This window comes from Manis pentadactyla, chromosome 8 (assembly GCF_030020395.1).
Source record: "Manis pentadactyla isolate mManPen7 chromosome 8, mManPen7.hap1, whole genome shotgun sequence".
Classification (NCBI taxonomy): domain Eukaryota; kingdom Metazoa; phylum Chordata; class Mammalia; order Pholidota; family Manidae; genus Manis; species Manis pentadactyla.
The window spans coordinates 51,334,022-51,357,903 of NC_080026.1; the positions used below are offsets into that span (position 1 = coordinate 51,334,022).

Genomic DNA, 23,882 nt, shown 5'->3' on the forward strand with positions numbered 1-23,882 from the left:
TTTAATCTTTCAAATCTGTAAGGCTCAACATTTGTCTCTTTTGTATTGACATATTACATAGTATCCCTTGAATATTGTTTAGCATGTAGAAGGAACCCATTATTGTAGCCAACAGGCTAGACCAGACGGGACCAGGGGACCCTGAGGCCCATCCTGGCTCTCATGTGACTCCAAGACTGGGTCATGACTTCCGAGGCCTATGTTTATTTGTTTCTCAGAGGGGATGGAGGATACAGCTCCACAGGCTGGGTGAATAATAAAGACAATAGCTCATAACAAATAACTATATTCAGCCTACCATATGCAAGGCAGTCTTTCTACCCAAAGTGTGGTCCTGGAATAAACAGCATCTACATAACCTGGGAATTTATTAGAAATACAGAATCTCAAGACCTGCCCCACACAGACCTACTAAGTCAGAATCCTCATTTTAACAAGACCCCTGGGTGTTTGTTTACATGTGAAGTCTGAGCCCCATGCTGAGAGAACCGAGACACGCAGGACACAGCTCCTGCTTTAGAAAACCAGAAAAGTAGTCCTGCAACAGGAGGCCAGTGACAGCATCATCTCAGATCTAAAGACAGACGTGGAGGCTATGAGACATGGGTGTGATTAGTTGACAAATAAATGCACAGGAAGGAGCAGCTCTTCACACTAAAGTGCTCAGGAAAGGAGTTCTGCGGGGATTTAAGCTGGTTCTGGATTGTTGGGAGGATCTGAGCTGATGGGAGGAGGAGAGCATTGCTGGAAGGAAAAGAAAAGGTGGCAAAGGAGGCCTCAGACGTGTCCCTGGCTCAGCAAATTACCATGCACAGCTGAAGCCAAATGCATTGCCAAGGACTTTGCAGGACTCCTCTTCAAAGAGTGGAAAGCCCTGGAGAAAGTGAATGATTTGGGGGCTGGCAAGTGTATTTCATTTTATTTATCACTTTAACTTAGGCAATTCTAAAAGGGTGATATATTATTCAATTAGCAGCTTACCTTATAACTGAGGTATTTGTACTTCCCCTCTTGGCTGGAACCTGCCCCTGACTAGGGAGGGTGTGGGTCTGTTCAAGGAACCTGAGGGTGCCCACCACATGGGGAGGACCTGTGGCGGCTTCCTTCCTGCAGGCTGACTGCTCCTCCCCCAGGGCTGCTCTAAAAAGCCCACCCTGCTTTGCAGAAGAATAACTAGGGACAGGGGCTTCCAAAAAGATAGTCAAGGAATTCTCAAATATGCACCTAAGGAATTGATTCTGAAAGGTTTGGTACCATTAATCACATTGGCGTTTTCCAGCCCGTGCCAATAGTGCATGTTTCATACATGTTTACTCTTTTACTACTGTATTAAGATGAGTTAACTTTTAACTCTGATTCTTTTATCCCTCTCCTGACTTCTGAGCAATGTTGCTGTGTCCTCCTGGTTTAATTTCCACTGGTTCGGAAAGAGGACTTTTAACAAACTTTTTACATACTTGCTAACATAGGCTGGGTGCTGTGTGGACACATTGTCTGAGGTCACCATTTTACAGGAGGTCCACTGACAGAGAAGAAAAGAGGCCCAAGGAAGGGATTGTGCTGTCCTCTCAGCTGCAGGGAAGCATGCCTGCTACAGTCCTCACCTGCAGGTGCTTAGAGTGTGGTCCCCCAGGCAGGATGCAGTGGACTGAGCAGGCACACTGCACTCACAGTGGCTCCAAAGCATCACTGAAACACACAGTGCCCCTCCCCCAACCCCGGCAGGGAGCCCTTGCTGGTATTGGCCAAATGCTCCTGGGTTTGCCTATCATGACTAAAGCGAATTTTGAGCTGACCAGCATTTGTTTTTTGAGATGAGGCCAGCAAGCAGAGCATCAGTGGGGGAACAGATGCAAAGTCAAGTGGCCGCTTGGCAAGCTCCAAGCAAATTGCTGACTTAGCATCTCTGCTCTGACGCGTGGGAGAGGCAGGGGGCCCTCTCCTAGCCCTGCTCTTTTCTCCGAGTTTTTCCAGATTCTTTCCTTGGGCCGACCTGGCTCCCTGTTTGAGCTGAGAAGCACGCCCTGAGACTTGGTAGTGGCAAGTAGCAGTCTAGAGGGTAAACATGTCATCGAGATCACTAGGATGATAATGGTTTTCCCCATCGCACCGATCTCAAGTATTCTGTTCTGTTGACACAGCTTGGGTTCAACCATGAGTCCAGCATTTCTGCAATTATTTTGATTAAGAGGGGTGACAGCGGTGACTCACTACATGCAAAGTGCTGGGCCAGGCGCTCTATGAATATGCCTCATCTAATCCTTGGGGCATTCTCACAGGGTAGGTGTTGTCACTTTGATGGGACACACAGCATGAGGCCCAGTGATGAGCCTGGGGCCTGAGAAGTGCTCAGATCTGTGCATCCTCTTCCCTTCCCTTTGGCTCCTGATGTGGGTCACTCTGCTTCCTGGCCTGGCTCTGGGTCCTGCTTCTCTCTCCTTCCTCCTCCTTCATCTCTGGTACTCCAGCTCCCACACCCTCTGTGTAAGGCCAGCAACCCCAGGCCCCTCTCCCCACGGCTCTAGGCTTGACACATATAGCAGCTCCCCTGTCAGAAGGGAAAACTAATGTGTCCTTATGTTCCTGATTCTGGGGCTCTTGTCACTGCTGTCACTTTCCATCAGCACCTCCGCAGAAGCCCCAGCTACTGCCTGCCAGCTTCACACTGTGCAATGAAGCAAGGAGCCAACCATTGTGCCAGTTTTGAAATCAGATGCTGTACCAAACGTTTCCATCTCTCAGGTGAACAGGAAAACCAGCAGGCTCACACACGCAAGCACTAGATTGTCCAGAAGTGACCCAATGGGGTGAGAAGAGAGGATCCCAGACACAAGAAGTGAGAATGAGCAGCTCCTGGATGCACAGAGGGTTGCGAGCCCCTTTCCAGGCTTAGGAATAGACTGGGCACCAGTGAGAGAGGCTGTCCGGACATCTCCAGCCTCCGTGATAGGAGGTGACTCTGCTGTACCCTCCAGTGCATCCTGGTCTCAGAATGTTGCAATTCTGGTGATTTTTAACCCATTTTCCTGTCTTCTATCATGTTAGTCTACCCCATGCCCAGTTCTGCAGAGGAGCTGAAAGACAGATGACAGGTGTCTGCGGGTTTGGAAAGAGTACCTGTCCTGGGAGCCACTTTTGGCCCCCAGACATTCAGCACTCCAGCTGCCAGTAAGCACTGCCTCAGACACCCTTTCTGAGCAGGGGCAGCAGGGGCTCTGCATTCCTGCCTCTACAGACTGCAGGCAGCTCTGAGAGGGACGAGGAAAACCAGCCACACCTGTGGACACTAGTGAACAGCAGGAAGGAGTGACCAGAGGGCACCTGTGGCCAGAACCCTCCCCATGTCTGCTGCTCCTGCATCTCTCCATGCCCACACCTTTCCGGGCACCAATGCCAGGTGTCTTAGTCAAAAAACACAAGCCTTCTGAGCCTCCCCTTCCTCCAGGCCCTCCCATGGAATGATCTTGAGCATCACATCACAAATTAATCTCTTGCCTTATTTCCATCTAATTCCCACAGTACAATTGCTCAGTTCAAACTTGACTCTATTCCACCTGATTACCCACTTTGGGCTCTCAAGCATGACCCTGGCAAGGGGCAGAAGAAAATAAAGGAAAACTGCAAAAATCCAGATTTCTTAAGGCCTCTTGGCCACATGGACCATGTTCCCACCTGCTTTCCTGCCTCATCTCCCAGTGCTTCTCCTGCTCGCTCTGTCCTGTGCCATACTGTCCTTTTCTTGTGGTCCCTCTGGTTGGCACGCTCTTGTCCCAGCTTTGGAAAAGCCTGCTTATTCTCACTGCAGGTTCACATCCTCAGAGACCACCCCTGCCACCCACAGGCCTCACACAGCACCTCTTTCCTTATTCTAACTGCTCACTGTCTCCCCACTGATGGGTAAGCCCCACGAGGACAAATACTTTATCTCGTATCAGTCAGTACCCAACTGGACATTAGTAAAAGAAGTAAAACAGATTTTATTCAGTGTCTCCTGGCAGTAGGGGAGAGCTGAGCTCCATTCTGATTTATGCAAAGGTGACCAGGTGCTTTAAAAGTGGACTGTGGGAGTGGGGAGGGGGAACCATCGGGGCTCAGGGGGTTAGGGAAGAGAAAATCACAAGAAGCAGGGGGGGATTGGTCCATATGAAACCCACTTGGGTTTGCTAACTGGTGTTTATCATGTTGGATTCCTACCCTTCCACAGAGGGTGGGAGACTCGAGCCCTATTTTCAGGCACTGGCTGAAGCAACAGTAAATTTTTCTGGCAACCTTGAGCTTTCTCAGACAGGTTCTTGAAGGGGAGCTAAGGTCACCCGAGGGATGTGGTTAGAAACTGTGCTGGTATTTGTTCAAGTTTTTTGGGCCAAGATTGAGCCTTAATTAAGAAGGAGGCTCAGAGGAGCCTGGCTAGAGCTTGAGCAGGGAGAGAAACTTTATCAATCCAACCACTAGCACAGGGCCTGGTACATTGGAAGTGCCTAAATAGCGCCTATTGAATCAATGAACAAATGAGTGAATGAGTAATGGGAGGGGGCAACCCCTCCATTGCCATGACCTGGTGTGGATCGGGGTGGTGCAGAAGAAAGAGGAGGTCTCTCACCCCAAGAGACCCCGGGATGGAGGGCGACGGGTCAGCAGACCCCCGGGCGGTGCAGCCTGGCCACCTGCCTGCTATTGCCCCCACAGAGCACTGCAGTCCTTGTACAATAAGCATTTGCAGCAGTACTTCAGCATCTTCATTGACCTTGACTCAATATCATTGATTTGAGGGAAGAGAAATTTGAAAAGAACCAGCATCAGGTTGTAATGAGAGCATGTTTGCAGCAATAACACATCTGTTGTGTTGAAAGACCAACCAGAAAAACAGAGGCAGCTGAACAACAGCCACATTTTTTATTCTTAACAAGATCATGTCTATTCACTCCTCTGATAAACTATACAAACCATGGTCATAGCTAACATTTAGCTGTTAGAAATCCCTTCCAGTCTGCCCCTCACCTGTGATACACTGTAAATATAAACACGGGAATATTTGTTGGCATATGGAAACTAACTTTCACTCTAGGGCCACTGGAGAGATTTTGAGTAGATGTTTAACCTGGTGAGTATCAACTAATAGCTGAGTGATTTTAGAGGAAAAAGAAAGGAAATGTCTAGAACATCAATAGGCATTCAGATATACTGATTAGCACCTTTCACTAAGTAAGAAATTAGTTCCTATCTGAAGGCATTTTACACATTTTCATGTGGATTAGCTGGATTATATATTGCTTTTAAATGATGAAAATCTTCCTCGGAAATGGATGAATGGGAGAATAAAACATCAACGACATTTGCATGAGGCAGGCAAGAATTCTGCTCTACTATTGAAATTGCCATGGAGCTAGTCTTTATTGGAATGTAGCAGAAAATCAGCTTCCCTCTTCTGAGCAAGCATTTTGAAAAAAGCCAATGCCAGAAATCCCAATAGTTGATGTTTTCAAAGAAAAATCTTAAGAGGGAACAAAGAAAGTATTCAGTGATTTACATACTAATGCTTAAAGTTTGCTAGTAGCAAAGACAGAATCAAAACAGCCATGATCTCTGTCCTCCAGGAGTTCAGGGACTAGTCTAGGGAGAAACACAGTGGACAAATAAAGACAGCAACTCCTGGCGGGTATTCATTAAGTGATGGATGGGGAAAATGGATATGTGATCAAATAAGTGTAAGAGACAATGGACTGAATAAATTTCAGCAGGTTTTTGTGTTTTTTGTTTTTATGGCAGGTCTTCTCAGAGCCTTTAATAAGCTAACGTACATTGTGGGTTGTCAAGAGGGCTATGTATTGTGCAATGTTTCCCATTTCCTGTAGCCCCTTCCCCTAGTAACTAGTGGTCCAAGGAACACACTTTGAGAACTACATATGCCATCATAGGTGAATGAAATCAGGAACAACGTATGTTGCCATCTTGGAGAGGTCAGAAATTCCTCCCTCCTTCCCTAATGCCTCCCATCAGCCCTTGCACCAACATTTGGGCAGCCCACTGGGTGTTCTGCATCACACAGGCACTAGAGACCTGGCTGTAAATCAGACTCCTGTCTTCCTGAAGCTTACTCAGACAGGAAGACCCAAGACAAAGAAGTACATGCATAGCTGCCAATCTAGGAAAGTGCAAGGGATGCTACAGAAAAGGGAGAGGCAGAAAACTAAGAGTGTGTTGAGACACCCACCTGACCTGAGATGAGGGCAGAGGGGGTATCCTTGAAGTGACACTTAAGCTGAGATTCAAAGAAAGAGTAGAAAGCAGCAGAAAGGTGGTAAGGAAAGTGTGTTTCAGGCAGAGATAAGGTGCTGAAGGAAGATAAGTGTGTCTGCAGGAAGGAGGCACAGGGGTGATGGACAGGATCACCTAGGCCTAGAGGACTTATGGTTCAGAAAGACCCATCTGGGGGTAACGAGTGGGACAGAGGATAAGACTTGATACCAAGTGACCAGTTAAGAAACTCTGACAACCAGTCAAGAAACTCTGTAGGCCAGGGCTCAGTGGAAGATAAACCAGGGACAGAAATAAAACAAATAGACAAGACCATCTAACATGTTTATGAGAGAAAATTTAGTGAAAGCCCACATTAGAAAGGAAGAATGTTTAAGCTACACTGGACTGGATTTCAGTGTCGAAGAACTTAGCCTCACCAGTCTGTCCCACTGCAGGCCCTAGGCAGTTAACACCTGAGGGATACTTTAGATTCAAGAAGTATATTTTGGTTAATTCAGCCCCCTTACTGATACGTACTGGGACTGTGGTGCTGCAGTTGCTGAAATGGGTGGCCTAAAATTTTATTAATTAACATTAATGTGTTGTTAAATACACCTAGCTCAGAGCAGCTTACAAAAGGCGTGGTACATATCCACCAATTTCGAGTTCAGTGACATCATGTTGATAACTTGCAATGGACCACATCCTCAGTATTTACACCACGGCAGTTGGAAAAGGCTGCAATTCAGGACTTTTATTCCAGTGAACTGATTTACCACTTCTTATGATATAGAGTAAATCATCTGGACTGGACTATATGTGGCCTTCAAGGATTTAAAGAAAAATATATTTGCAAGATGCACTGTACGTGTGGCCATTATAACATCATCCCAGGTAGCTTTGATAAGCCATTCCCCTCGGGAGGCCTCCTGGGTGGTGAGAAAGGAAAAACTGGTGGATGCATGGGTGGTGCTGAGGCTGATTTCTGGTTCCAGCTGCCCTTGTGAAGCGGGAAATGGAAAGTGTACCTAGAAAAAGGGAAAATTGAGTCTTGGATAAGTGCTGACATGAGAGCTCCTGTCAGAAACATACAGCAGCCCTTGGCATTTCTAGACTTAACTCTAGCATTTTGGCTGTTTGTAAGCACCCTTGACATCCCACGATGTGAGTGGCTTGTGCTCGTGGGTGGGCAGAGCGGAATCACATAGGCATCCAGGCCAGCACCTGGTAGCCTTCCCCAGCCCATGAGTAGAGTCCTTCGCCCTGGGGCCACATTGCAGCTTTGCTTGGCGTTCTGGTTAATACAGGGTCCCTCGTAATCCTACCAGGCAAGGAAGTTAGGGCCTCATTTCACAGAGGCAGGAGCTAAGATATTGAGATATGGATTATGATCATCATCCATAGTAATTTAATGGGCTTGAAGACAAATACTATAACAATAAGAAAGGCTGAAGGTATACATGGTAGTGGGTAGATGTATAGAACATTTGGGCTGGAAGATTGCATATAGTCATTTTTAAAACCTGTCCAACTTCTCTCTGTATTTATTTTTATAACAATATTTTAAGCATATTTACTTATGAAAAATCAATCAAAGAAAGGAACAAGAGAAATAATTTTAAAGTCTCCTATAATGGCACCAAATACAGTAAACTAATAATTTCATGTAAAAACTCAAGGTTGCATAATAGATGCCAATAAATATGTGTGACCATAGTTAAGAATAAACTTTTTTCTTAGGTTTTAAGAGGCATATGATTTCTTTAATAACAGCTTTATGAGATAAAACACACAAATAAAAATTTACCTAAAGTATACAATTCTTTGTTTTTTAGTATATTCACAGTTATGTAACCATCACCCACAATTAACCTGAGAGCACTTTTATCATCCCAAAAAGAAACTCTATCACCATTAGCAGTCACCTCACTTTCTGTATCTATAATGTGTCTATTCTGGACATTTCATATAAATGGAATCATACAACCTGTATTCTTTTGTGTGTGGCTTCTTAGGGTAAAGTTTTCACAGCTCATCAGTGTTATAGCATGTATCAGTACTGCCTTCTTATTTATGACTGAATAATATTCCATTCAGTAGATATACCATGTTTCCACATTCATTCATCAGTTGATGGATATTTGGGACTATTAAAAATAATGTTTCCATGCACATTCACAGACAAGCTTTTAATGAACATGTTTTCATTTCTCTTGAATATACATACCTAGAGGTAGAATTGCTGGGTCATATAACAACTCTATGTTTAACCTGTTGAGAAAGAGTCAGACTGTTTTTCAAAGTGGCTGTACATTTTACACTTCTACCAGCAGTGCGTGAAGTTTTCTTCTCAATTTCTCTATGTCTTGTCAAGACTTATTGTCTGACATTTTGGTTCTACCATCCTAGTGGGTGTGAAAGGATATCTCATTGTGGGTTTGATTTGCATTTCCCTAATGTCTGTCGATGTTGTGCATCTTTTCATTTGTGTATCTTCTTTGGAGGAATGTCTGTTTAGATATTTTGCCCATTAAAAAAAAAAGTTTTTAAGACTTCATTATTTTAGAGCAGTTTTAGGTTAACAACAAATTGAGAAGAAGGTGCAGAGATTCCCCATATGGCCCCTGCACCCACACCTGCACAACCTCCATCACTATTAACTTCACTCACCAGAGTGGAACATTTTTTACTGAGCATAAACCTATACTGCTACATCATAATCACCCAAAGTCCATAGTTTATCTTAGTGTTCCCTCTTGGTAGTGCACATTCTATGGGTTTGGACAAATGTATAGTGACATGTATCCATCATAATAACATCATACAGAGTGTTTTTGCTGCCCCACAAATCCTCTGTCCTCTGCCTGTTCATCTCTCCCCTTGTCTCCTCCCCCAACCTAGCCTCCACCTGACAGTGATCTCTTACTGCCTCCATGGTTTTGCTTTTTCCAGAGTGTCATGTGGTTGTAATCACACAGCATATTTTCACTTAGTAATACATTAAAAGTTCATCAATGTCTCTCATGGCCTGAGAGCTTGTTTCTTTTTAGTGCTGAGTAATATTCCATTACTTAGATGGACCACAGTTTGTTTATTCATTCACCTACTGAAGGACATCTTGGTGGTTCTAAGTTTTGGCAGTTCTAATAAGGCTGCAATAAACATCCAAATGCCTGGTTTTCATACAGACATAAGTTTCCAACTCTTTTGGATAAATGCCAAGGAGCATGATCATATGGTAAGAGTAGGGTTAGTTTTGTGAGAAACTGCTGAGCTGTCTTCCAGAATGGTTACACCAGTTTTGCCTTCCCACCAGCACTGAGTGAGAGTTCCTGTAGCTCCACATCCTCGCCAACTTTTGGTGGTGTTGGTGTTACAGATTTTTGTCATTTTAATGGATATGATACAGTTTTTAATTGTTGTAATTTGCATTTCCCTGATAAAATATGCTGTGGAGCATCTTCTCAGATGCTTCCTTGCAATCAGTGTATCTTTTTTGGTGAGATATTTATATGGTGTTTGGCCCATTTTTTAATCACTTTTGACTATTTCTTAATTGGGTTATTCATCTCTTTATTATAGAGTTGTTCTTTATATGTTTTAGAATGTTCTTTGTATACTTTTATATTTTACATAAATGGCGGAGAGAAGGGAATAAGATTGAATTTTTGTGTCATTTTGTTCATTTGAGCTTTCAAGAAGCAGAGAGAACATATCAGACCAAAATTCATTTTATATTTTATATGGAAATGTAAATAATAATATACATAAAATGTGTATAATAATCATATGCTGCAAGAATGCAAAAACATATTAAAATATATAGTAAATATAAATACATAATTTATATTCTTTACATATTTTAGATTGAAGTGCCTAATCAGATACATGATCTGCAAATATTTTCTCATTCTATTTGTATCTTTTTACTTTCTTGATGACAAGAAGCATGAGTTTGCTGTTTTGCTTATGCCTACCTTTGCTATTTTGCCAGAGCTTACCAGATGCCTTAATTCACCTCCCATCTCCCTATGTGAATCCCCCATGTCCCAGAAGACTTCCACTTGGAAGTAAGAAGCATACACACGATTTTTATTTCTTAAAATTTAGGTGTGCCTTTTTTCCCCTAGTGACACAACCTCCTTTCCTAAAAACTTGAAGAGTCACTTGAAAGACACTGTAACTTTCCAGAATCTTGTCCTGAGTTTCAAATTGAAGTCCAACAAAGAATGGTCTTTTTATTTCACCTCCAAAAGAGTCTCTGAAAAGCAGGCAGGTCCCATTGATCTAAAATACTCTCAGCTTGGTAACAGCTGCAGTTGCGAGAAAGCCCCCATCATTTTGGCCATTGTGCACTTCTGGAAGTATATTTAGGTCGCTTCTGTTTAGTGTTCCCAGAATAGCCACAGTTTTTTATTTTTCGTCATCCTCTTAGTTTTATTCCTTCCTGGCCCAAGCTAAGGGTGATGCACTAGGTGATTTTTAAACCCTTTCCACCTCAGAAAGCCTGTGCTCTTGAAGTGTCCAGGCCCTCCTTTGCATGGGCACAAGGTGCCATCTGTAAGCCACACCCGAAGCCCACTAGCAAGCAGAATGCTCCATCACCAAAATGTGTCACAGGCCCCATGGCTGTGAACTGGATCGGGCTCACGTACTCCAGATCCCAGCATAATTCAGTCACTACTATTCAAATTCATAGAAGTTTCCTATGAATTAGTATGTCTGGGTGAAGACAAATTTATGCTCACCTCTCATTTCTGGGCAATATTCTGCAATGAAAACGATTTTTATTCCAGTTTATTCTAACATCTTAACGTTACATATTTGTTATCTTCAGTTAGCTCCAAGGACAGTTGAGTTGAACTCTTTGTGCATTATTTCTCCCATCTCACTGACAAATCAAATAATGCTTTAAGGGTCAGGGTGAAGTGGTCCCTAAATTATGTGAATGTCACTGCAGGAAGCAGATTTCAAGCTGCAGTCATCCCACATGTCTCAGATGTTTTAGGTTGCTACTAATCCCAAATTAGAATCCTGCTATCAATAGAGCATTTGGTGCCAGCTCACTTTAAATGAGCAGTCAAGGTTAAAACAAAAATCGATGAGCTTCTCTTGTGAGTGTTTTCCATAAGCCAGGCTCCACACTGAGCTGCCCCCGGATTTGGTCCCCACCACAGGAAGTGGAGAACTCAATATTTGAATGTGTACACGTGTGACAGTGTCCTTTGAGGGGTGTGTTTTTTGTTATTTATTTTTATTTTCATAATTGTGCAAAAAGAGTGGGCTTAGGCACAGGTACAGTATAGGTGGAGAGGGGCATGTTTTAAACAGTAGCCAGGAAAGAAAGATGAGAGAAGGAGGTAAGATTGAACTGTTTTGGTTTGTTCATTTGAGCTTTTCAGGAAGTAGAGTAATCATATCAGACCTAATAAATCCATGCTGAGAAGTATTTATTCCAATAAAAAAATACATGATGGGTATACACAATCCATTAATAAAATCTCTGTGCAATGACTTCTAACCTGTGCCCTAGAGGTGATCCCTGTGGTTAACGAGCTGAGGAGACAAGAGTGTGGCGTTGCAAGGGTTGTCCTGCTATGTGTCCTCCATGTGCCAGAGCTCAGGTCTCCTGCAGGCTGGAGCCCAATGCCAGGTTCCTGGGGACACCACAGAGCCACTGGATCGCAAGGAGGTGGCAGCTCTGTGGTCTAAGACAGATAGGGACACAGTAGCCTTTACACTCATGTACCCTCAAAGGCAAGATCTAAAACTACATTGAAGCAGGAGTGAACAGTTGAGGGAGAAGATGAGGAGAGATCTCAGTGAGATTGGAGCAAAGACGGAAGAATCCTAAAGAAGCAGTGAAAGGAAGGGACTGTCCTTGTGGAAGTAACTGGGCACCACCCAGGTAGGGAGGGCCGGACGCCTCCACCAGCTCAGAGCTCTAGGTCCCTTCACTCATCTGGGCCAGAGTCCACCCTGCAACTAAAGGTGCCTTTTTCATTCCCTTCTCTCTGTCTCAGCACCAGCGTGTTCTGAACACAGCAGGATATAAAAAGGATGTGGGAAAACAAAATATTTAAAATATGGAAACTGGAACTGTATATTACTTTTGATGTTATACTAGACAGTTCTAAAATGACAAGAGGAACAATGGCTTTAAAAACATGGGCCTAAAACAGTTTTATATAAAAAGAATAGAAATTGTCTAAATATTTTAGAAGAAGAAAGTCACACCATTATTGTATACACTCCTGTACATGAAGACTTTTCCTGTTTCTATTAGCATTAGTATCTGTTTATAAGAGACACATTTTTAGATCCTTTAAACTATGCTCAAGCATCAAGACTGGTCTCCACCCCATGTTCTACTGAATTGAACTCCTAAAAGTAGACAACCTTCTCTTTTAGAGAAGTCTCAAGGAGAAAGTGAATGATTCACTATTTGTGGTAGTTAGAAGAAATGGGGGAAAAAAGTGGTAACCTATTTAATTTTTTAAATCAATATATATAATATATATACAGACATATGAGTGAAATGGTCTACATATGAAGGGAATAGGCAATATATGTAGAGATCAATGTGGATATCAAGTGCATACCTTATTTTTTTCTCCTTAGCATTTTTCCTGTGTTGTTGAATGACTTGTTTAATTGGCTGCATTATTTTCCTTCCTGTAAGTACACCATGTTTATTTCCCATTTCCCTGTTGAACTCTTAGGTTGTTTCCACTTTTTTACTTACTAGTAATAGAACTCGAATGAACATCTTGGTAGTATATCTATGTTCACATCACATTATTGCTTGGGAGAAATTCCTAAAAATGGAAACAGTGGGTAACAGGCCACAAACATTTGTTATTTTTTAGGAATTTCAATATATATATAGTCAACTCTCAGAAAGGGTCTATCAGTTTTTACTCCCATCAACAGTATGTGAAATTTGCACGGACAATCATCTTAAAGTTAAAATGGGGATTGACAAAACTCCCAGAACAAATTTTGACTAGATAATGTCAGAAGGGTCCCATCAAGCCAGCAAACTGTTACCATATTGGTGAGCTACTGCAAACCCCAACCAAGCCTGGTTGTCTCGCTAACAAGTGCTCAGGGCTGGTCACTAGTCATTGGGGGCCTAACACGTCACCCTGAATTCACCCCTGGAGCACCAATAAGCCCACCTTGTCAGAGTGACAGGGACTTACTTATAGGAAGGTCATTTTGGAATCCACAAGACAGAAATATTCTGATGCTGGCGAGATCATGTTGGGAACCCTCCAAACCCCTTGGAGCTTGAGGGTATTCCTGAGACTGGTCCTCTTGCTCTACACTGGCTTGAGAGAAGGTGTGACTAACTGTCTGAGTCAGGAGCAGGATGTACCTCCAGACCTCTGGCCAATTCTTGCTTTTGTCCAAAATGTGTGGGACCTTCTCTTTCAGCCCCAAAGCAAAGAACAGCCTTTGCCTTAAGCAGGATTTGAGGTTTGTTTGCTTTTACAAAGCCTGAGGTGTGTTAAAGATCTGTGCTTCACAAATCTGATTCAGTTGTGGACCATCTGCCTCCCTCTGTCTTGCACCCACTCCTCTGGTAACTACTGCAGCTGCTTGTGAAAATCCATGCCTCCACATGCCCTGCATGGTTCAGGAGGTACCTTGTACCGAACAAAGGAGAAAAATGGCAATTCTCAATTGTTTTTGTTGGGCAGACACAATTATTTCTGTGGAGTACCTTATACTTTTTGGCCAGTGAGTCATTTAGTGATCTCCAGCATTCAAAATGTTCACTCTCCCCTAGTCCCAGTGGACTTGGTCCACTGTGCTCCGGGGTAATGGCCTCAGCATGTCAGGCATAGAATGCCACTGGTCAGAACTCTCCTTCATTGTCACGGAGCAGGAAGCACACCCCCTGGAACAGAATGAGCCCTGAACTGAAAGCTTTCAGCAGTGTGGTCTCTGAGGGTGAATGCCGGGAAGCCACTGGCACCAGGGCTGCTGGACTTACCCTCTGTCTGTACCTCCTCCAAGAACCTGGCCTTTCTGCCTTCCACCGGGGCCCCACGTTTCTCTGAAGCCAGCCTGAGGTAGCAGAGAACAGCCAGAAGCTTGGCCAGGGCCTGAGAGCCTCTAATGCAAACAGCTTAGCCAAAAGCCAAATCCCCTTCCTGGAGCAGCTGGCCTGTTCTTTGGGGAGAGAAACAGATACTCCAACATCCATGCTCTTTTTCCTCCTTTAGGGCAGAATGAGCCCAGACTTCAGGGGAGCAACTCCAGCAAGGAGGAGGGTTTTAGCCACTGGAATCCCAGGGGTTCCCCTTTCTGGCCAGGTCAGCAAAGGTTCTGCTTGATAAGGAGGAGAGTGGGCCTGGAGCCTGGGCTGAGTGGGGAAGGAGGAGGTGAGGGTGCCATGAGAATGGGGCAAGGGGAGGACATGCTGTGAGGGCGGCATGTGGGTGAGGGCATGTGGCAGCTGCTGGGATGAGAGATGTGGGGAGGTAGAGGTCCTGTTAAATAGTTTTCAAGTACCTCTGTGTGATGCTTTATAAACCCCCCTGTACCACCCCTACAAGGAAACACATTACACAGTTTCCATGATCCTTAGAGGCTTCTGGAGTTTTAAGTTATATGAAGGGGCAGAGCTAGGCCAGGCATCAGGAGGGCCCAGTTTTCTCCTAGATCTACTAGCCTAAGCAGGGAATCTGGGATGTCCAGGTTCTCAGGAACAGAAAGAAACCAGCAGGGTCAGGGATTGTGTGAAGAGCAGGGTGTCCAGAGGTCACCTGCCCAAAGCGGGTTTGTGCACTCGGAGCTCCTCTGACAAATGGGCAGACTCCTGATTCCTGAAGGGGCTCTCTGTGGGTCTAGTTCAGGAAGCTGATCCTGACACTATCTGCCCTTGCAACCTGCTGCATCTGCTTCTCTGGATTCAGCTTTGTGTCCACCTTCACCATTGGCTTCTTTCTGCCCTAGTGATTTTTCATCCATCCATCCATCCATCCATCCATCCATCCATCCATCCATCCACCCATTCATCCATCCATCCAGTCATTCATTCAACAATGCTTACTGAGGCCCTGCTCATGGGCAGCGTCCCTGCCCCACAGGGTTGTCTGTCCAGCAAGAAGCTGATGCAAGTATACAGAGAACTCCAGGGCACAGCAGATGTGGTCACTGCCTTCAGAGACATGCAAAGGGCTATCTGAGTCCAGAGGAGGCCCAGCCCTCACAGATCAGGACTTCGGGAACTCTGCCCAACTTGGAGCCTCCTCTGTCCCCATTGAACATGATCTTTACCCGTGGGTCCTGCCTGCCCTGTACCCAGAAGCTAAAGGTCGGAGCAGGCCCCTTCCCAAATCTGTGCATTTTCGTCTATTTCAAGTGAAGTCTGTCTACCAATCCCCTTGGTTCACCCTTGGAAACAAACACCAGCCAAGGGAGCCTGTTCCTGGAGTTGACAAGGAACCGATGTGGGTCAGTATTCTAGTTTCCACTCCACAGAGGAGGAAGGGCAGGGGATCAGACAGGAGTCCAGCTGTGGTCGATGAATCATCTGGAACACAAGCAAGCAGCTATTTCTGAACTAAATGGCATCAGATCTCTCTCCTCACCTTGAGTATAGTGTCCTGGTCTCCAGAGCCCTTCTTCTGAGATGAAACAGTGAGAGGTAGAGAGCTCTGAGCAGAAGAGACTTAGCCAGCGTGGTTTTGCCACTCATCTTACCAGGCAGGCAGGGATAGTCTGAAGCTGATAATTCTAGAAAACTATAGAATTCTGGGTCCTGTGATTACCTTCCTCCCTCCCTCCCTCCCTTCCTTCTTTCTTACTGTGAGCACCTACTACACAGCCATATACTGTGTTAGACAGTGCGGATACATCAAACCAGAGATGGCCCCTCCACTTAAGGAGCCTGGTGGAAGAGACTGAAAATAATGAACCATGTGTTCTGAGTGCTTACTGTTTGCCAGGTACCATGATAAACACTTTTCAGGTACTAATTCCTTTCATCTTCACAACTTCACTGTAAGGTAGCTTCTATTATTATCTCCATTTTAAAGATGGGATGGCTGAGCATGGAGAGATTAAATGACATGCCCACATGAAACCACTAATAGCAGAGCCCCCTCTTCACACTGATTCATGGTGTTGGAAGGAATTTTCAGAAGCTGGCATGTCCATTTCCCAAGGTGGAAGAGAACGACCATTCCCTGAGTGCCCGTTGTGGATCCTCCACACCCATTATCTGTGTAGGCACCTAGCTGGGTCTCTGAGGGTCCCGGAAAGGGGGACTCAGACTACCCCAGGTGTCTGTCTGGGAGTTCCCTCCTGGCCATGCTCTCAGGGCAGCTGCCCCTGCTCAGCTCCCACTATGCCTTGGCCCTGCCACCCCCGGGTGTCTGCTGTGAGCATGGGACAAGCTCCTGACTGGGAAGGAGCACACAAAGGAAGCAACCAGACATCCTCTTCACATGCCTGTGCCTCTCCTTTTGTCCATCACGATCCCAGCTCGGGGCCCAGCATGAACACAGGGCCAGCTGCTGTCCAGTCACCACGGAGCAGTCATGGAGGTGCCTGGAGGGGATGTGTCTGGAAGCTCCTGGTAACAGTCAGTGACCCTGCTTCTTGAAGTCCTGTCAGGAATTTTCCAGCCTTGACATTCCTCCCCAGGGAAAGAGGAGAGATCCTAGTGGGACCCTAATGAGTCTGAGTTTGTCCTGGTGAGACATGTATTGACAAGAAGGGAGGTGTGAAGATGGGGAACGCCACCAAATGCACTAATGGTTCTTGTCTCTCTGAACTTGCACTTGGAGATATTGAAAAAGGTAATCAGTTATTCCAATCACGTCAGGGGAATGAGTTGCCCAATGTGTGTGACTTTAATTCCTTTCAAGTACTAGACTTTATCTCCTGTTGGAAATACCAATGCTTATTTCCTGTTGGAAATGCTCTGAAAGCTTCTGAATGCTACAGACTGATTTATTTGGGTAAAACTCCATTTCTGGTTCCTGGAACTACTTTAAGTGATTATTTTTAAACACTGGTAACCATGAAAATAATTTGTTATTCTTACTATTTAATATTGTGAAGGACTGTGAAATACATATTTCAGAGTGACTTAATTGAAGTGGTCTGTTTTTTGACTATGGAAAATCTTAGCTGGATTTTAGAATTTGTATTATTTACTTTGAACAGACTAAGTAAAGGTCTTCACATAACTTACAAAGAACGTGATTTTTTAACAGCATTTTTCAGACCTCATGGATTATGACCCATGAGTGGATCCTAATAAACCCAGCTTAGTTGAGCAGAGTCAGCATTTTTTTTTTGCAATGAAAGAACAGAACAAAATCTAGAAAAGGAGTGCTCACGTTTAATGAAGTAGTATTTTATTAAATATTCTATTCAGTTATATATGTTTGCATAAAGTATATTTTTGCAATTTTTAAATTAACATATAATTTACAAACAGTAAAATCTATTCTTTTTAGCATACAACTCTCTGAATTTTGACAAATGGAAATGTATTTCTGACTATGTCAAAAATGTGAGAAGACCACTGAGAACAAGAATCTACTGGAGAAGTTCTTGGAGAATAACATTCTTTTAAGGTCTTTGGAGGTAGTGACAATTGTCTAGAAAAATTATTTTACAGAACCCAAATTTTAAAACCAAACAGGACCTTGGAGATTACCCAGTCAATGGTTTTCAAAGCTTTTTCATAAACCAAACCTAAAATGGAACCCCAACAGATAAAAACAGAGTTGATTTGCACAAAGACCAGGAAACACGGTTTGGAAGCTGCCAATGGGGCCTAATCCTTTGTGCCCAAATTAGGAAACTGAGGCCAGAATAGGCCGAGTGGACCATTCCAGGTTAGCCACTCTTATTGAAGGAGCTGGAGCTCAAACTCAAACTGTTGGCTATTGTTCCAGCCATTGTCCAGGCTGTCTTGGCCACAAGAGAATCACAAGTATCAAAGGGATTGAATTTCATCTTGGAATAGTGCAGTGGGACTATACAGCCGACCCTGGAACGCCATGGATTTGAACTGTGTAGGCCCTCTTATAAGTCGTTTCTTTTTTTTCAGTAGATATATTAGAAAGTTTTTTGGATATATGCATCAGTTTGAAAAACAATTTCTTTTCTCTAGCTAACTTTATTGTAAGAATACAGTATATAATACGTGTAATATACAAAATGTGTTAATTGATTGTTTATGTAATCAATAGGGCTCTGGTCAACAGTAGGCTATTAGTAGTTAAGTTTTGAGGGAGTCAAAAATTAGACATGGATTTTTTACTCCATGGGGGAGGGGGCTGACTCTCCTACCCCCTGCGTTGTTCAAGGGTCAACTGTAAATATTCACATGCCAGTAGTAGAACAGGCCAGTTCCAAGGATGGCAGAATTATGAGTCAGCCCAGGAAGGCCAAAACAGGTTGTCTGGGTAACACATGTTATTAAGAGCAGCTGGAGCCTGAATATAGGCCCAGAGCAGGGAGCCCAGTACCAGAAAGGAAAATAGTAAGTCTCCAGAATTTGAGGAATCAGTGAAGCCCTACATAGCTTCCCCCTTCCTGATGATTCACTCCAGGCTTACCTACCTTTCTCTTACTAAAGGACTTTGGCTGGGCTCCCACCTGTGAGTTGCAATTTAAATACAGCCCCTTGGTGGTAGGAAAAGCTGGTTGTTTCATCTCCTTTCTTGCCTGAGACTCCTCTTTTACTTCCTCTCTCTTTGGTTTGGGAGTTTAGAGTGGGGAGCAGGGAGGGAAGTGGGGGAGTGTGAAACTCACACTCATAGTACACATGACATCAAAGGCTCATCACTCTCTGTGTCTGTTCAGTGAAGGAAGTTCCTTCAATGTTTGAAAAGCAATGCTAAAAACACAAAACATAACTACCTTTCATGAGTCTAACTACTGGATGGCCACAAATTGCCATTAAATATTCCACCTCCCCAACCTCATTGACAAAAAGAGAAAGCAAATGAGAGAGTGAGGTTAGTGACAAAGAGCAGGCTTCTGTCAGAACAGATACCATCTCATGTAGAGCTGAGGAAATGCCTGGCTTTGATAAGCAAACCATTACAACATACATTTTTAGAAGATGACAAGGAGGATCTATTCATGAATATGAACTGAAAAAAGTCACCCCAGTTCCCCTTTCAGATAAGTTCCTGTGATACTAAATTCAAGACAGGTAGAAGCCCATGGCATCCTTCTGTTATTAGCTCACACTGATTCCCTCCAAAGAGCAACAGGGGTCAGAGGGCCAATGACCCTCCTCTTACCTGGATATTATTTACACAGCATTGTTTACATTAATACTTCAAGGAACATGCCTCTCTCTTTGTTGAAAGAATTATTAGCACCTTTATGTTGTAATATGAGATTTGGGTTCTCCAGTGGGGATCTTGCATGATTTTCTAGGTCTCCCTGAGTTAAGTCATTATAGCCTAACTCCAGCGTAGTTTTGAATTGTTCGAATTTTCAAAATACTAGTGTGTGTTCATACATCATTACACGATTAACTTTCTAGAATCATTTTATTTATGTGAGGCTTTAACTATGCATCCCCACCAGACCCACTCCCAAGAAAGGTGTGCAGGGAGGAGCGTCAGTGCTCATGTGGTCAGGCTGCAGGGACCCCGATTTTAAAAGGCACATAGGAGGTCTGTTGGTTTGTTTGCAGATTGGGATTTGGGGATTGAAACCCAAGGTGAGAGAGCCCTTAGGCTGATAGAGTTGAGTATAGAAAAAAAAAAGAAACATCCCTCAGTACTTAAAATTAAGCGGAGAAAGTTGAGATGATAATAGTTACCTCCTCTTTGATAAACAGAAGCTGACAGGCATGAGGAGGTGATGACCTCTCAAATATTAAAAGGTCCTAGAATATTAAAAGAGGGAGAAAAGATTTAAGTAACAATTATTTAATGAGTGAAGTTAATGAGGGGGGGCATTTAACAGTACTGTGTTATCTATTTGACTTGTATATAACATTGCAGTAAATAGAAAGTAGATATCTAAACAACAAACAGACAATATTTATTGGCAATTTTGCTGTGCCGGTGGCAGAATGAGTGTGGACAGGCCAGCTTGAAGTGCCTGGGGTGCTCATGTCAGCAGTACATATGCTAAAAATCGGGGTGCTGAGGGAAACCCAGAGAAGCACAGCCAGGTCATCCAGAAGCAGGATGGAGCCTGTCAAAGTCACATTCACATGCGAGAAAATGGATCATGGATTATTTGACTTGTACCTCCCACCTGAATTGGAATAGTCATGTGGCTTTTTGCATTTGACAAAATATAAGGGATGAGTATAACAGTTGTAAACGCAGGTTTTTGATTCAGTCAAACTTAGATTTAAATCTCTGCTCACCCAATTACTCACTCTGTGAGGGGACACTTTATTTAACCTCTGTGAGCCTCAGTGTCCCCACTATAAAAAAGGTAACAAGGATCTTACAGCACTTTTATGAGTAAAAAAAATGAAATTATTTATGTAAAACACTCAACATAGTACTTAATACACAGTAAGTGCTCAAAACATAGGTAGTTATTATGTGATATTTCTTTTAGTTATTGTGTATATAATGTTGACTGATGAACTTAATGAAATAACACATAGGAATATTATAAAAAGATTCTCTTTAATATGTAATATGAGATTATTTTCTTTTAAACTTATTTGTGTTTAATTTTTACAAAGAAGGGAATGACTTAGTGACTTACAATGCCATCATTATGGGTCTTGGGATAAATTCTTGTGAGAGGCATATAGTGTGGAACCTGCCACTAGAGGACTCTGCAGAGACCCTAAAAACCTTTGCTTGAATTGAGTAATGAGGAAACGACCCTGAGAAGCCCCTGGCTGTTCAAAAGGGCATGTAATAACAAGAAGCCTACAAGAGCAGCTTCTAAGATCCAGTTCTGCAGAGACCTGGGGAATGCAGGTGGATGTCACCAGAAACAGCTGGTAGGCACCAAGCTAAGGAAACCCTTTTGTTCTAAGGTCACTCTCCACCTCTACCACTCTACTGAGTCACCATTATGAGGCACAAAAATGACATTGTACAGTAGAATAGCAATTTAGGGACACTATCCAAGTAGAGTGGGAAGTTCTGAAAATCTGGGTAAGGACTTAACAATAACAACAAAACCCACGTGGAATCTCCACTGAACTTTCAGATTTCCAGTGCAGGCTGGGGACCAAAACTGATGGATGAGCATGTGTGAACGAGATGCATGTGTGAATGAGATGTGTGTGAGGCCCTAGGAGGTTCGGGATCTGCACACTCCCCCTGCATCCTACCAGCACTGTATGGCAGGGCATCTTTGATGACACACTACCATGGGATAAAATGCCCCTCAGTAGTCACTCCGAATTCACCCTGGCCAATGATTCAATAGGTATGTCGTTGCTTTTTAACAAGCATCATTGGCCAGTAGCTTACAGCTGGGGCCAAGTGCAGGCAGTGAGACTACTGCCGGGGAAGGGCAAATGACTGGCCTCCTGCTACAGCAGGAACCTGGGAGCTGGGCAAGAATCGAGCTTTCTCCACTCCCCAGGGAGCTTGGCTTCTCCGTACTGGGGCAGTGGGGCAGGAGCAGACATCTCAAGCCTTTGTTTTCTTGTGGCTGCTTTGCCTCTGTGGACTTTGCATCTTCTTACAAAAGAGCCGTCCACTGGGGCCAGATAGAATAATGTGCCCCTAGATTCTTTCAAAGAAGTTAATGCAAGCCGTGCAAACCTTTACTTTTGTCAGACTCTCCCTGTAAACCAATAATTCAGTACTCTGCGCAGGGAGGAGTCAATTATCAACCCAAAGTCAAACGCGTCTCTTTTTAAACTTGTGGACTATCGAGGCAGATTTCTCAGGGTCTCCCCTCTCCGGCACTGGTTCTATTAAAGGGCTGACGGCCAACCCTGCTGCCCGGGTGCCGGGCTGAAGCCAGGACCCGGCTCCCAGGGAGGGATGAAAGAGGGCTGCGGGGCTGGGCGTCCCGGGCGGGGGGCGGAGCAGGTGAGCCCGTGGGGTGGGAGTGGGGAGCGTACTTGTACGTGACGTTGGAGTTGGCAGCCACCTCCTAGCAGGAGGCTGTGGGCGCGCGTGTGGAGTGGCTGCGCGGCCAGGAAAGATGCGCTCGGCGGGGCGGCCGCCGCAGTGAGCCGCGGGGCCGCGGGAGCACCGCCGGCAGCCCGGGGGCAGGGCCTGGGCGGCCAGCCACTCGCTCTCCTCGCCTAGGAGGCACAGGGACCGAGAGGCGCGCCGCAGCCGGCCCCAGGATGTAGACGATCGGTGGCGCTCCTGCAGGCGGACGGCTCATCATGAAGAAGCACTCGGCCCGGGTGGCCCCCCTCAGCGCCTGCAACAGTCCGGTGCTTACCCTCACCAAAGTGGAAGGTAACGGCCTAGGGGCCGCAGGGCCTCACGCGGGGTCCCTGCACCCCCGCCGGCTGCCCGGGAAGCGTCGCCTGCAGTGCCGCGCTGCGCTGCTGCCTGCGGTGGGTGGCGACTCGGCCGCTGCCGGCTTACCCCCACCCGCTCTGCTGCCCGACACAGGCTGGCTCCCTCCCAGCCGCCCCTGCAGCGGCCTCTGCCCTACCCTATCTGTCCCAGGGCTCTTGCCAACTGGGGCCAGGTAGGAAGGGGTTGCCCAGACATTAACCCCCGTACACACATACACACTTGAATCCCCTGGGTTCCGAGAACCCCCACCCCCACCTCCAGGCAGGCCAGAGGTGGTGTCAGCTACTGGAGGCAGGAGACGCTGTCGCAGGCTGAGACTCTCTCCTGCCGGCGCTCTGAACCCTTTTCCCAGCCACCAACAAGGTGACTGCCCAGCTTCCGGACGGGTGGGGCAAGCAGATGAGGGAAAGCCACCAGCAGCCTGGAAACCTGTTCTCTCCCCCACTAGGGGAATGTGGAGGCAGAGGCCACAGGCGAGGAGCCCAGCACCCTACCTGGAGAGCCTGCCTTACTCAGACACAGCTGTCATTCTGCTGGAGTAAAGGTTACCTTGTGTTCTGATGTGGGGGTGGAGGAGCAGAGACAAGCCTCCGTCCTCAACTTCCCCCTTCCAGGAGGCAGAAGGGGAATTTCTGAGTCTCCCTAGAGCTGGTCACGATACACAGGTGAAGGCTGGGAAGGCCAGCCAGGGAGAGAGGAAAGGGGACCCCTCAGTCCCAGACCCTCACTTTTCCTGAGCTGACAGAGCCCAGTGCAAGCAGTGTGTGCAGGCAGCTATGGGCTCAGGGAGCCTGGCTTCTGCTGTGCCTGGGACTACAGCCTGGAGCCTGGACCTCTATATGGTGGCTTCCAAGTATCTCCTTGCAAGTTCTTGTTTGTTATAATGAGACTGAGAACCAGTGAGAGGAGGTCAGAAGCTAGCAGGACAGTTGTGTGCTCTGCACTCAGCCCATCCACAAACATCTGCCAGGAGCAATCCTGGTACCATTGACCCATCCTACAGATGAGGACTGTGAATCGATTTGTTTAAGATCTACAAGCTAGTAGGTGATGAAGCAAGAATCAAATACTGGGCTGTCTGATCCCAAACCCATGCTTTTCAGAACATCATTTTGCACTAACGTGGAACTACTTACCTATTTCTCATAGACTATTTTTAGGAGGTTGATTTTTTTCCCC

General features: G+C 45.2%; 1 protein-coding gene across 2 annotated transcripts in view; it reads left to right on the forward strand.

Moving 5' to 3' along the window:
- The window catches only part of SLC35F3 (solute carrier family 35 member F3), a 461,126-nt gene that overhangs the window by 299,082 nt on the left and 138,162 nt on the right, over nt 1-23,882 (forward strand). Inside the window, exon 1 of one of the 2 annotated variants that reach the window (XM_036919248.2) lies at nt 22,252-22,637. The exons of the other annotated variant lie outside the window; for it this stretch is intronic. Coding sequence (XP_036775143.2) covers nt 22,562-22,637 — 76 coding nt within the window. The 5' untranslated portion in view covers nt 22,252-22,561. Of the gene's footprint in view, nt 1-22,251; nt 22,638-23,882 lie in introns of those variants that run through there. 2 annotated transcript variants of the gene reach the window in all.